A 13,870-nucleotide genomic window follows, 5' to 3' on the forward strand; every position below is an offset into this window, starting at 1 on the left:
AATAATTGTTCTGATTATTTTTATCCTCCGAATTTTTCAAACGATAATGGTGGTTTTGGCAAATCAAATGTAGGTGCAGAAGAGGAAATTAGCGGAAGGGATCTGCTAATAATCGAATTCATGTTGGGTAAGATGAGGGATGAGCGATGGATTCGGATAGAAATCCAAATTGAGAATCTTGAAGCCATGATTAAGAAGCTTATATAGCCTTAATGATCTCCTTACAAACATCACTTTTCAACATGGCTACCTCATTTTTCATGTAACAATTCTAACAATGCTTTGCAACCATGTCTAGGATTTCCAGGTGAACACCAAAAGATTGATGAGCCCAAAAAGCAGATCACTAATGACCTATTGGCATCTTTTATGGAGAACACTAAACAAATCAACAGGTTGGAGGCCACAGTTGCTACCATGAGCTCCACTGTCATGTCCATGAACACCCAACTTGCCAACATGGCAAGCATGCAGTTCCAGCAAAAGGGAGAACCCACAGCCCAGAGTGTTGAACCAAACAAAGAAGAGTGCCCGAAAGCTACCCCAATCTTGACTTCTCTTCAACCACAAATTCCTTTATCTTCACAGAAAAAGCCTAAGCTGAATAAGTAGTTTAAAAAATCATTTGATGTGTTTTGCAAGGCACAGAGTAATTCCCACTTAGCAGCAGCTCGACAACGTGTTCCCAGTTATACCAACATGCTGAAAGAAAAGGTTGATAAGAAAAGAAACTTGAATGATATTGAAGAAATCCAGTTATCAGCTAATAGTGGGGACATCATTGTAAACCATCGGGTTGTCAAGCAAAAGCATAAAAATCAGTTCCTCATATCGCGTACACTTGGGGAAGCACCAGCAGGTAAGGCTTTGTGTGATTTACGTGAGACCGTTAATTTAACGTCTTTGTCTGTTTTTGTGCAGTTTAACATAGGGAATCTAAAACCATCAACAATCAAGCTGAAAATGGGGGATGAAATAATTGCACATGCTATTAGTATAGTTGAAGATGTCTTGGTGAAAGTTGACAATTTTCATTTTCCTATAGATTTTTTGGTGGTTAACATGCAGGCAGACAAGAGTGTTCCACTTATCCTTGGTTAACACTTCCGGCGACCGCCGGCGCTTAGCGGAGATAAAGAAATGCCCGGAAACCGTTGGGATGTTCATGGCGACCGCCAAAAGGATTCAGAAGAAGCTTCTGGACAACGCGCGGCGACCGCCGGCCAAGGTGTGGCGGCCCACCACAGAAACGCGGCGCGCGACAGCTGTCTTCAAACTCAATATTCCGGCGATCCTAAAGTCCGATCGCGGCTTTCTACACACCATTCTCTTCGTCTTGAAAAGATATTCAAGATGGTGCCAAGATCACCTCAATCGGAGTTCTGTGGAGGGAGTTCTGGCCGTTATACCAAGGTCGCGCAAAGCTACCAGCTGCAGTCTAGGCGGAAATTTAAAGAAGGAAAGAAGATATTGCCTTGTGAAGCCAAATCTTTTCCTTCTACTATGGGGAACGAAAATTTCATCTTTCCTATTGCTTGGAGGAGACTTTTTAACAAATTTAAATCCTTCTCAAGCCTATAAATACCCCATAACCTAATTCATATTATTCACCAATCTTAGAGCCTTAATTCCATCCCCTACCTTACAAATAAATTCCTCCATCTTCTACAAGGAGCATAGAATTCAAGGGAGATCAAACAAGAGGAAGATTAATTCTTCCGGGTTTTATCTAGTTTTTGTTAGATTGAACATGTCTCATTTTGCTTATGTTTATTTAGATTATCTGTCTATGGATAGATAAACTTATAGAATCCTAGGGATGAACGTAATTAACTCTATGTAGTTCTTTTTATTTTGTTTAATGTTCAGAACTCGTTTTACTTTAATTGTTCCTTGGTTTATATTTAACTGCTTGGTTGTTACTTTGATTTTTGTTAATCTCTTATCAGTGATGAATTTGAGTGGTTTATATTTTATGTGTCAATGCAATATTTGTGACATAAATGTTGATACACGATAGGAATAACTTCTGGTAGGGCTTGAGTCGGATGAACATAGAACTGAATAATTAGAATTACTAATGAGTTGATGAAATCACTACCCTAGGATTCCCTTGTCTCATCTGCTTTCTCAAACCAAGTTAACTGCAAACTGCGAAGCTGTTTCACTGTTTTCATTTAATTGCTTTCTTTACTTGCTTTTATTTTCTGTTTTTCTTAGTTTAATCAAATCTCAACTTTAAGTCCAAATAGTATTTGAGAGTATGTGGTAGACAGTTTGTAAATTTATTCCTCATGTTCGATATCCCGGTACTGACCTTTAGCTATACTAGATCTACCATGTATACTTGCAGGTATTTTTAGTACTAATAAAAAGTGCATTACCCTTCCATAATTAATTAATCTGAAAATATTTTCCATGTGGAAAATTTTGGACCACTCATTTAATAAAAATGAGTGGCTAATAATGCATCTTAATTCTCAATTGAGCTAAAACATCTCAATTGATCACAATCCTATATATATATATATAGGGGAGCACTAGGGTGCAACCTTATTTAGATTACCAACATCCATCTTATTCCAGCCCTTAGATCTTATAATAGGCGGCTGTGATTGATTTCTAAAAACAGAGAATAGATTGCATTTTTGTGCTGTGAATATTGCTTGACAAGGGTAATTTTGTCACATTACAGTAGTTTAATTTGAATCAGTTTTGGTATATCCCACTAATTCAGACGCAGAAACGGAAATGAACCTCTTTCTCCCCAGTCCTCCATTACTCTTGCCTCCAACTACTAAATCATTTTGGCCTGCCTTGATTTTCAGAAACCTTAGGCGGCGATTTCTTCTATCCCTAACATCTGTTCTATTTTATTGTGCGATTTCCTGCAGTTATACAGAGACGAGAGTTGGGGATTTTACGACGTTTTACCAGTCTATTTTGGGTTGTTTTCTTCAGCGCGACGACAGTAAGAGCAATTCTCCATGATTTAAGGTAACGCGTTTTGTTGATTTCTTTTTCTTGTTAATTTTTGTCGTTGCGATTTTGGTTGATTGTAGCTATTGCGGCGACTTGATGTTGATTGTCCCGATTTTGAGGTGTTTCCAATCATTTTTCTGCTGCCTCGATTTGGTGTTGTCAATCTTAGTTGGGTCTGTTTTTTTTCTCTCTCAAAGATGCAATTCATGACTCTTAAATATTTATGAGATTTAGTGTTCTGTTTTGGTATTGGGCATGATAATTGCCTGATCTTCTCTCTATTCTTTGCTTTGTATACATGTCTGTGTTGAGTAATGCATATTGAGTTCAATAATATGCAGTTTATGTTTCTTGCTAAAAAATTTGCATGTTCTACATTCATTTATTGCATACTAATGCATTGCGTATTGCATGTTCATGAAATTCTATGTTTATATGCATTTTATTTTTTCTTTGGAATATTTGCATGTCTTACACTATGGTATTGCATACTAATGCATTATATATTGCATTTTTTGAAGTTCTATACAATATGCTCTATATTCCATATTCAATTCGATTTTGTGCAGCTTGTGTTACTTAAATTTGCATGTTTTATAGTAATGGATTGCATAATAATTCATTATGTATTGCATGTTTGTGAAGTTCTATACGACACGCTCAAATTTGTATATTATGTTCAATTATGTGCAATTTATGTTCGTTTCTAAATATTTGCATGTCTTACAATTAGTTATTGCATCTAATGCATTATGTATTGCATGTTATTGAAGTTCTGTGTATGTTTTGCAATGTAATGGGCAAAAAAGTAAGGTGACGACTGAGCACGAGGAGGAACATGATTTCAGTTCCGAAGATTTGGAGGGTAGTTGCGGCCTCAAGCCACTTTGAGGAAGGGGCGAAAGAAGGGACCTATTGATGTTGGAAACATGATTTACGTTTGATCAACACAACTCCAAATGTGACTGGTTTCCCATGGTTGTCATTTTCAGTGAAAGGAGAAAAGATCATACAATATATCCAAATATTGCTCGAGTATAATGCAATATACAATGCTAGTGGAAAAATTACACATTCAAAATAAGTTATTCATATGTAACCTATGCAAAATTCGTATGAGTAAAATGCAATATCCAAAGCATAATAATACAATCTGGGAGTTATATTCATATGAAATTAAATTAAAAATGCCAATCCTAGTAGAAAATTAACACATCCAAAACAAGTTATTCATACATAATAAGCAAAACTCATATGAGTAAAATGCAATATCCAAAGCCTGATAATGCAATCTGAGAGTTATAATTGTAGTATGAAATTAAAGTGACAATATAACCAGGGATTAGCACATGCATTCAAAATATGTTATTTATGAGTAATATGCAAAAATCGTATAAGTAAAAATGCAATACCCAAGACATATGATGCAATATGAGTGTTACAACTGTAAGTAAATCACGGGTAAAATTACAAGGGAGCAAATTAGAAAATCAATGTAAATTAAGGAAAGAGAATCACCAATATTTTGTTTTATAAAGGAAATAAATAAGGTGTGGAACTGGTATATTATTAAACGTAAAAATTGGAAAACAAAAAATTATCTTATTAATAAAATTATCTTATTAACAAAACTTACCTCATTCTTAAATATGAAACTGTCGTGGATATCATTATAACTAATTAAAATAACATTACTTTTATACCCTTCCATGCATATAAATACTATATGTGGCTTTTCAAATCTGCCATGTGGCAGATTGTAGAACATTTGATTTGTGTATCTAATGGAAGATAATGGAAGTATCTTAGGGGAATTGCTAGAATGACAACGCTAGTTTCAGTGACACTGTGCCACCAATCTTAAGCGTTAGATTTGGCATGAGATTCAATTTTAAAATGACATCTGGCATTTTAGAGTTATTATTAAAATGAATAAAAATATTGCTAAAGGCTATTTCTGGAATTCACAATTGCAGCGGTTTATTCTGAAACGCAATTCACGGTATTTCTTCCTTCTCTCTTTCTTCTATTTTCGGCATTTATCTCAGAAATCTGTATATAAAAACGCCATAGCTATATTCAGTGTGTGCGATTGTTTTAATCTTAAGCGCTATTTCCATTCTCTTCTCTGAAATTTTTCCTTCAATATTAAGTCAATCTATGGAGAATGATGTTCCCGCTGATATCCATTTCACTGATTTTGAAGACAATTTAGGAGGATACTGAATTTTTGTGTTACTTCTGTCTATCTTCAGTCGTTAGTCAATCCATGGAGAATGATGTTCCCTTTGTCACGAATATGACCTATTTTGCAGGCGGTAAGAATAATTTCTAATCATGTAATTGTGTTTTTAGATTTTGTTGGTTATCTATGTGATTCAACTTTATATAATTGTGGAGTGTATTTTTTTATATGTGAACTCAAATTCTGACAGATCGTGTAGGATGTCGCAAAGCAAATTGCACTGTTATTAATTTGTTGTGTTGCTTTCTGATGGTGATCCATTTGCATTGCTTAGTTGATAAAATATATTTGCTTTGTTAAATATGTTTTGTTGCTAAATTAGTTGGCTCCATTTACTTTTGCTACTGTTACAATATCTCATATTGCTTGCTTAAAATTATTAATTGACAAACAATTGCAGAGACAAATATACTGTATTGCTTCATTGTTTGAATGACAATGCTTGTTGTGCTTTAATTCTACTGTGAGTTTGCCTCTCCAGTTTCCTTGATGTAATACCATTTGTTGCTTGCTTCTTTTGATAGTATTGCTTTTTGTATATCCTACGCAGCTGCTTGTGTCCTCGAGTGCCCTGACAAACTAAAACCATTCGTTGGCAAGAAATTCAACACTTTGGACGCCGAAATTGCTTTCTACGATGCTTATGCTCGTGAAGCTGGCTTCGATGCCCGGAAACGTGGAATCAAATCTTCACGTGAGTGTGTTACTTGGCAATATATTGTGTGCAACAGAAAAGGGTTGAAGAATGGGATTGAAATGGATCACATTCATGCTCGTGAAGGATTTATTAACAAGCGCAGAAGAACCTCTAAAAGATGTGACTGTAAGGCTAGAATCTCATTGTGGCTAGAAGGATTTTAATTACTATCCACTGTATCTCAGTTGCAGAACTTATTACCAATTGATGGGATATATTCATTTTACTGTTTGATTAAGTTTATGTATTTGCTTAGATTGCTTGGACACATTCAATTTATTGCTTGTTAATGTTTATAGTTTTGCTTGGATTTAATATAAGCAATTGCTTGCATATATATAGGATTGCGTGTTAATATCGCTTTAGTTGCCGGTAGATCCAAATGAATACTTTTGTTAGTAGAATGTTGTAGACAACACTTATAACCAAATGCTTGGTTACATTAAATTTAATGCTTAATTATGTTTATGGATTTGCTTGGTTGATATTGCATTACTTTATTTTGCTTTTCTAATTAGTGTTCAAACATATTTCACTTTATTGTTTGTTAATGTTTATGGTTTCGCTTGGATTTACTATAAGCATTTGCTTGCATATACAGGCTTGCATGTTAATATCGATTTAGTTGCTGATAGATGCGAATGAATAATTTTGTTAGTAGAATGTTGTAGACTGTACTTATAACCAAATGCTTGGTTACGTTAAATTTAATGCTTGATTATGTTTATGGATTTGCTTGGTTGGTATTGCATTAATTTATTTTGATTTCCTAATTTCAACTATTCGAACATATTTCGCCATAAAGAAAAGAACAGAAAAACGAATAACAAAATTTTAAAACAAAAAAACCCTTAAACCAAAACTGACCAATATTCAATACAAAGTAATTGTCACTTTTCAAAATCAATGTAATTCATCATTCAAGGTTTTGGAAAAATTGCCACCATCTTTTCAACATCAACGGTTCCTTTACTTTGTGCCTCTTACATGTGGCTTGTTGTTGTTCTCATCATGTAATCAATGACCTTGTTTTCGTTACTATAAACCATAGCTGTAACGAATTTCGCACGGAGCAATTGGAATGCCTTCGATGGCTTGTTGGTAAGGTTGCACTTCCAATCTTTAACCTTTAAAGCAAGCAAATATGCAGCCATAAATAAGCAAAAATGTAAAATGAACTTACACCCAAGCAAACAATAACAAAGAACCAAGCAACAAACAAAATAAGAACAAGCATTTCTTAATGCCCACAAAAACGTAATCAAAATGTATGAAAGAGGGTCTATCATCATACCAAGGATTTTTTAACTCTAGAAAAAGCAAAGAATCAATCTTCAATAAGCAACCAAATACATTTTTAAAAGCACCAACATTTTCCTAACTCTACAATAAGCAAAGTCAATATTCAATAAGAGGATACAAACATGTTAATGACACCCAAGCAAACAACATTAAAGAATAAAGCAACAAAAACACTTAAAACAAGCTATTCTAAATGACCAAAAAAACATAACAAAAACGTTTGAAACAGGGTCGATCATGAGACCAAGCATATCCTAACCTTAGAATAAGCAAAGAATGAATATTCAATAAGCAAACAAATACTTTTAAATGACACCCAACACTTCCTAACATTTGAATAAGCAAAATATCAATCTTCAATAAGCAAACAAATTGATTTTAATGAGACCCAAGAAAACTACAACATAGTACAAAGCAACAACAACACTTAAAACAAGCAATTCTAAATGTGTATTTAAATCAAACGTGTAATTTTCTATCATCATACCAAGCATTTTTTAACTGTAGAAAAAGCAAAGAACCAATCTTCAATGAGCAACCAAATACATTTTTAAAAGCACCCAGCATTTTCCTAACTCTACAATAAGAAAAAAATCAATATTCAATAAGAGGATACATACATTTTAATGACACCCAAGAAAACAACATCAAAGAATAAAGCAACAAAAACACTTAAAACAAGCTATTCTAAATGACCAAAAAAACTTGACAAAAACGTTTGAAACAGGGTCGGGCATGAGACCAAGCATTTTCTAACCTTAGAATAAGCAAAGAATGAATATTCTTTAAGCAAACAAATACTTTTTAATGACACCCAACACTTCCTAACATTAGAATAAGCAAAATATCAATCTTCAATAAGCAAACAAATTGATTTTAATGACACCCAAGCAAACTATAACATAGTACAAAGCAACAACAACACTTCAAACAAGCAATTCTAAATGTGTATTTAAATCAAACGTGTATTTAAATTTTTGCAACAAAACAACCAACAAAATCAGATCATGCTCCAGATTAAGCAAAAAATCCAATTCTATGAACAAAACAACAGACACATCATTATCTAACTCTAGATTAAGCAAAAAATCCATCTTTCAATTTTTTGTTTTGTTCAATTTAACACAGCCGATTAAGCTAAAAATCCATCTTTGGATTTTTTGTTTTGTTCAATCTAACTCTAGAATAAGCAAAAAAATCCTTATCTATGCTACAGCATCAACCAAGAATATAGAAAAAAAGCAAACAAGAACATAGAACAAAGTATCAAACAAGCCCTAGGAATCAAGGTTTACGCATGCAATCCAGAAACTAAGTGAAAACAGGTACGATAACTTACCGATAATGACCCAGAAATCCCTGAAGAGCGCCGATTTCAAGCTTCAATCGCCAATTTAAAACTTCAATGGTCGTTCACGGGAGAACCACAAACCGCTGGGGGGAGGATTTCAAACTCCAACCACCGATTTTCAAGCTTCTGATTGGGCAATTGCACACGGAAAAGAAGAGAACCACAAATCGCTGGGCGAGGATTTCGGTGAGAGCAAGCAGTCTAGGGTTTGCTTAAATAGATGAAGAAACACGGTGGATGATCGGATTTGCATAAATTGGTAGATGATCAGATTGGGAGATTGGGAGATTTGGAGAGAGAAACGATTCAGTTTCTCACCTAGTGGGCATACGTTATAGCTTGGTGGTAGAGAAAGGATGAATAAGCGCCCAAAAATACCGCGATTTACCATTCCCTATTCGAATTTAATTGCAAGCAGAAAGACAAAATTACCTTGCAAAGCGATCCATTATTCACGACCAAACAATCCATGCTCTATTTCTAAAATCCAATCTAAGCCATCTATATAAGAGATCTGACGGTTAATAACAGTGTTACATTGTCACTTTAATCTAGGTGCCACCCTAGTGTGCCCCAGTATCTTAGTATATAAAACTTAGTTATATATATATATATAGGGGCGCACTATGGTCCATAAGGCAAATTTTGTCAAAAATCAAAGAAAATCTCAGCCCTTGGATCCTTAGATTGGATGGTTGTGATCATAATATCGGACATACATTATTATACAAAAAGTGTTACATTACTAACTAGGCTACATTATTATACTGCACAATCTACATTATTAGACAAAAGCGCATTACATTATTAGCCGAACTACATTATTAGACTACATAATCTACATTATTAGATGACATCAATCCAATCTAACGGTTACATCACTGGATCCAATGGCTGAGATTTGCTATGATTTTTGACAGAATTTCACTTATGGACCTAATCACATCCCTATATATATATATATATATATATATATATATATAGGGGAGCATTACTAGGGTGCCCCTTATTTAGAGTCACAACGTACAACCAATCTGGTGCTGCCATGTGGCACAAAACATGCAATATTTTAAACACAAAAATGTAATCTAGTTGTATATGCATTTCCGCAGATTGGATTTTTGTTGTAGGTAAATTGCATTTTGTAGTGTTGAGTTCACGACCGTAGTTAGCTAAGGATAGCATAACCCGGTTTATCGCGACTAAGGAGGGATTATAAGAAGCGGGAATAGAAATTAGGGGAGGTTAAGGTCAAGACATAGAATACACACAAATTATAATAATAAAGGATATTACTTAGCAAAATATACTCGATCAAGGGGACTCGAGAGACTGTTCTTACAAGTTCGACTTATACGAGTTTAGAAATTTAATAATAAGCGAGGCCTTATTAATGGCACAGCGGAAGCAAAAGAACGCGGTTCATGTGTGGAGACATGAACCTCCGAGAGTTTTATTCTTATATAGCTACTAGTCTGCCCTCCACAGCACTTGATCCACCCTTCCACGATCAACCTGCATATTTAGAAATATATGCAGGGCTGAGTACGAAGGTACTCAATGAACACATTGCCGAAAAATACACATATACATTAAAAAAAAATATATTGTCAGGCCATTACCATAGTAACACTCAGGGGTTTTATTGAAAAGACCTGAGCTTACTAAAATATTCACATTGGGCCCTTTTTCCTGTACTTAGCCATATCTGATCATCTTGTGCCGCTGAGATGGTGATCTCATACGGTCACCTTCCCTGCCCAACAGGACAGAGGTATCCTTGTGCCGGGAAGGTGGCCACCTTCCACGGTCACCTTCTCTGCCGTCCGTTCACGGCCAGAGGTATCCCGTGTACACTAGTCCGAGCGGGGACACCACCCTCACTGGGACCCGAATTCGACTTATATATATATATCATCATTCATAATTCACTTGGCCTTAGCCAACAGATAGGCATCATACACAAAACATTTATGGCGAGACAATATCAATAAAATCACGAACATGTGTTCGAGTTTTCACAAAATATAATTTGTATTTTTAGTATAAGAAAGCTCACCTTGATCGCCTAGTTTTCCTTACTTGACTCTTTCGTTCCGATTCTACTTGCGAACGTACCCTTTTAAAATATCACAAATGGGAAAGTACTATTTTAGTCTTAAAAGTATTCTAATTAAATTAGAGAACATGCCTCGAGCTTAATCTCTAAAAAAAATACTAATACTAATAATAATAATAATTATTATTATTATTATCTTTATCAATATTTCTAAAAAGCTTGTTTTATTTAGTATTGCTTCCTTTGCGATTCCCGTGTTCCGACGGAATAACTAAAATTCATGCAAAACTATAGTAATTCGTTTATCTTACTAAATCATTTTAGCTTGGGCCCATAAGTAATTAAATTCAAATTTGGCAATTCTTTAATTACTTTCTACATTACTTTTACAACATCAATTAAAGGAACCCAATTATATTATTTCAAGCAGTTGGGCTCAAATTAATTTGTATGGTCCATCTAATTAATTTAGGAGCCCAATTAAAGGAAACCCACATTCAAAGTCCCTAGCCTTCTTCTTCCTCCCTCATTCATCTAGGAGAAAGAACTCTCCCTCTCTCTCTCCGCCTTGTTACTGCCGCCGCCCAGCTCCAGCCCCGCCGTCCTCCTCCGCCTCCGACGGCGCCACTCTCCTCTTCCTCATCTCTCCCTCCCTTCTCTCTTTCTCTTTCCACAGATCTCTGCAGACCTCCGTGTCCCCCCACTCCCCCGTCGTCGACCTCAGGCCCGCCGTCGCGCCACCGCCACCACGGTTCTGCCCCAGCCGCCGACGCCGACCCCCTTCCGGATCTGCCGTGGCTGAGAACACGGCGGCTCGCCGCGGCGGCCTCCCCCTCTTCCTCTCTCGGTTCTCCTCCCTTCACCGCCGGCATGCACTACCTCCGCCTCCGACGCCGTTCTCCAACAGATAGGGATCAACCTTCTTTTGTTCATCTATTTTCCCTCTCTCTCCCTTTTACTTTATCAAGATTTTAATTTTTATTTTATTTATTTATTTATTTATTTATTTTTTTGATGATGAAACTTGAAATTTCCAAAATTTCAGATTTTAAGAATGAAAACAGTGACGATTTTCGGAGTGTGGGCTGTTGATTGTCGGCGACGGAGTGCCGAGGTTGCTGTCGGAAGTCTCTCCGACAAATTCCTATGTTATTCAAGCTAAGTTCTTAGTACCCCTTAAAGTCTGCCATTTCTAAGTTCTTGAGAGGCTATAGCAACTAAGTTCTTGAGATGCTAAATTTACATATACGCAATTCCATTAGATACTAATTTGGCATTTTGGACAGAGGTTGCTTTATACCTATATGCAGCATGTTGGATACTAAATTTGTGTCTTGAGCAGAAGCGTATTTGCCTATATGTGAAATATTCATGGATGCTAAATTGGTGTTTGGGGCAGTGGCTATGTTGTTCTTATGTGTCATGTTGAGAAAGTGGGAGAGAAAAGTAAGGTTGTTGGTGCTCATTTAGACAGTTTTTACGATAGGTTTATATTAAGAGAGAGGGGTCTTGTAGTTTTTACCTTGAAAGGTACTAGGTGGGGCTTTTGCTCCTGCAAAGGTTGTCCTCTTCCTTAGTTCCCTTCGTATGTATATTTATGTATATTGTCAGAATCTCTGGTTGGGTAGGTGATAGAAAACGAAAGGTTGCTATTGAAAGCTTACCTACCTTTGTGTAAAGCTCTTTACTTGTCTGAAATCTCCACACTTTACTATCCTTGTCCTTTGTATACTGTTATAAGTGGTTAGTGAGTTGAGTTTCTCCTAAAAGAGTGGTGTTGTAAGGGTTTCTAGCTATTTATATGGACTGCTTAAAGTAGTCACTTGCTAGACAATGTATTAAATGCAGCTGATCCTTCTGGCACCAAATATCCCTTTGCAGAGATATTCATCATTACTGAGTAAAATATCCTATGTGGAAATTATAAAAAAAGAGAAGGGAGAATATAGACCATTGGTTTGGTCTGTCCTTCATTAAATGCCTCTGAGCATAGAATCCTTACAGATATGAGACGTTTCATTTATCTCAGGAGGCTTATATATTTGAATTGCTTAATAATGATTAAAAGTTATACGTGTGACATGTTTCTTTCTCCTCTTTTTTTTTTTTTTTTTAGGAATTAATTCTATTTGGAGAGATATTGCCATCGTGCGACGACGGACATTCCCTATAACAATTTGGATTGTTGAGATGGCGCTTTCGGAGTTTGAGCGTCATTTATTGTAATAGATTAGATTTGTGAAATTGGACCTTTGTCGGATGTATCAGATATTAGTTTTGGTTTTGAGATCTTATTTCTTTATTTGTTATACCCATATATGTGTGTGTATATATATATATATTATTTACTACCTACTCAACGTCAAAATAAACAATAATGAAATTCTATCGTGATCCCGATTTAATCACAAAGTCATTTATATATATAATTAAGCCAATACTGGTATTTTTAATAACAATGTCTTAGCGGGTTGTTACATACTATCCCCCTTAAAAGAAATTTCGTCCCGAAATTTAAGAATTACTTAGGAAAAAGCTCGGGATATTTTTCCTTCATCTTCTCTTCCAGCTCCCAGGTTGCCTCCTCCTGTCCGTGATTTTTCCACAAAACTTTCACCGTAGAAATCGATTTATTTCGGAGTTGTTGCACCTTCCTATCCAGTATTGCCACCGGCTTTTCTTCATAACTCAGGTCGGGTTCCAGAGCGATTTCTTCGTGACGAATCACATGTTTTGGGTCGAACACGTACCGTATTTTCTCCAGAGCCTCATCATCTCTTTGTGCGTCAACTATTCGTTTTCTCAGATCGGGTTCTAGTACCAAAGTGGCGATCCTTGCTTCCACCGTTTCTGGTGCGTGCACTATCTCTATCCTCATTCTGGTGAATTCCCGTATCAGTGCTTCCTCTTGGATGGCCAGGCCCGCCAGTTGTTGAGATTTTCGACTCAGCGCATCGGCTACCACATTGGCTTTGCCAGGGTGGTAATTTATGCTGCAATCATAATCTTTTACCAGCTCGAGCCATCTCCTCTGTCGCATGTTCAGGTCCTTTTGTTCGAAAAAGTACTTTAGGCTCTTGTGGTCGTGTAAGAAAATCTCGTACTTAACTCCATATAGGTAGTGCCTCCAAATCTTGATTGCATGGACTACAGCTGCCAATTCCAGGTCGTGGGTTGGGTAATTCAGTTCGTGGGGTCGGAGTTGTCTTGAAGCATAAGCTATTACCTTCCCGT

The 13,870-nt window shown here is 36.0% G+C and overlaps 2 protein-coding genes across 2 annotated transcripts; both read left to right on the forward strand.

Annotated features, from left to right (window-relative positions):
* Positions 1-699: 699 nt before the first annotated feature.
* LOC125196518 lies at positions 700-1,101 on the forward strand. The gene has a single exon (XM_048095066.1). The coding sequence runs from the start codon at positions 700-702 to the stop codon at positions 1,099-1,101; it is 402 nt and encodes a 133-aa protein (XP_047951023.1).
* Positions 1,102-5,087: 3,986 nt separating this feature from the next.
* On the forward strand, positions 5,088-6,162 carry LOC125206653 (protein FAR1-RELATED SEQUENCE 5-like). Its single transcript, XM_048105896.1, has 2 exons — positions 5,088-5,300; positions 5,778-6,162. Exons 1-2 carry the CDS (start codon positions 5,252-5,254, stop codon positions 6,086-6,088), a joined length of 360 nt encoding a protein of 119 aa, XP_047961853.1. The 5' UTR covers positions 5,088-5,251; the 3' UTR covers positions 6,089-6,162.
* The last annotated feature ends 7,708 nt before the right edge of the window (positions 6,163-13,870 follow it).

Source organism: Salvia hispanica, chromosome 1 (genome assembly GCF_023119035.1).
Source record: "Salvia hispanica cultivar TCC Black 2014 chromosome 1, UniMelb_Shisp_WGS_1.0, whole genome shotgun sequence".
Lineage (NCBI taxonomy): Eukaryota > Viridiplantae > Streptophyta > Magnoliopsida > Lamiales > Lamiaceae > Salvia > Salvia hispanica.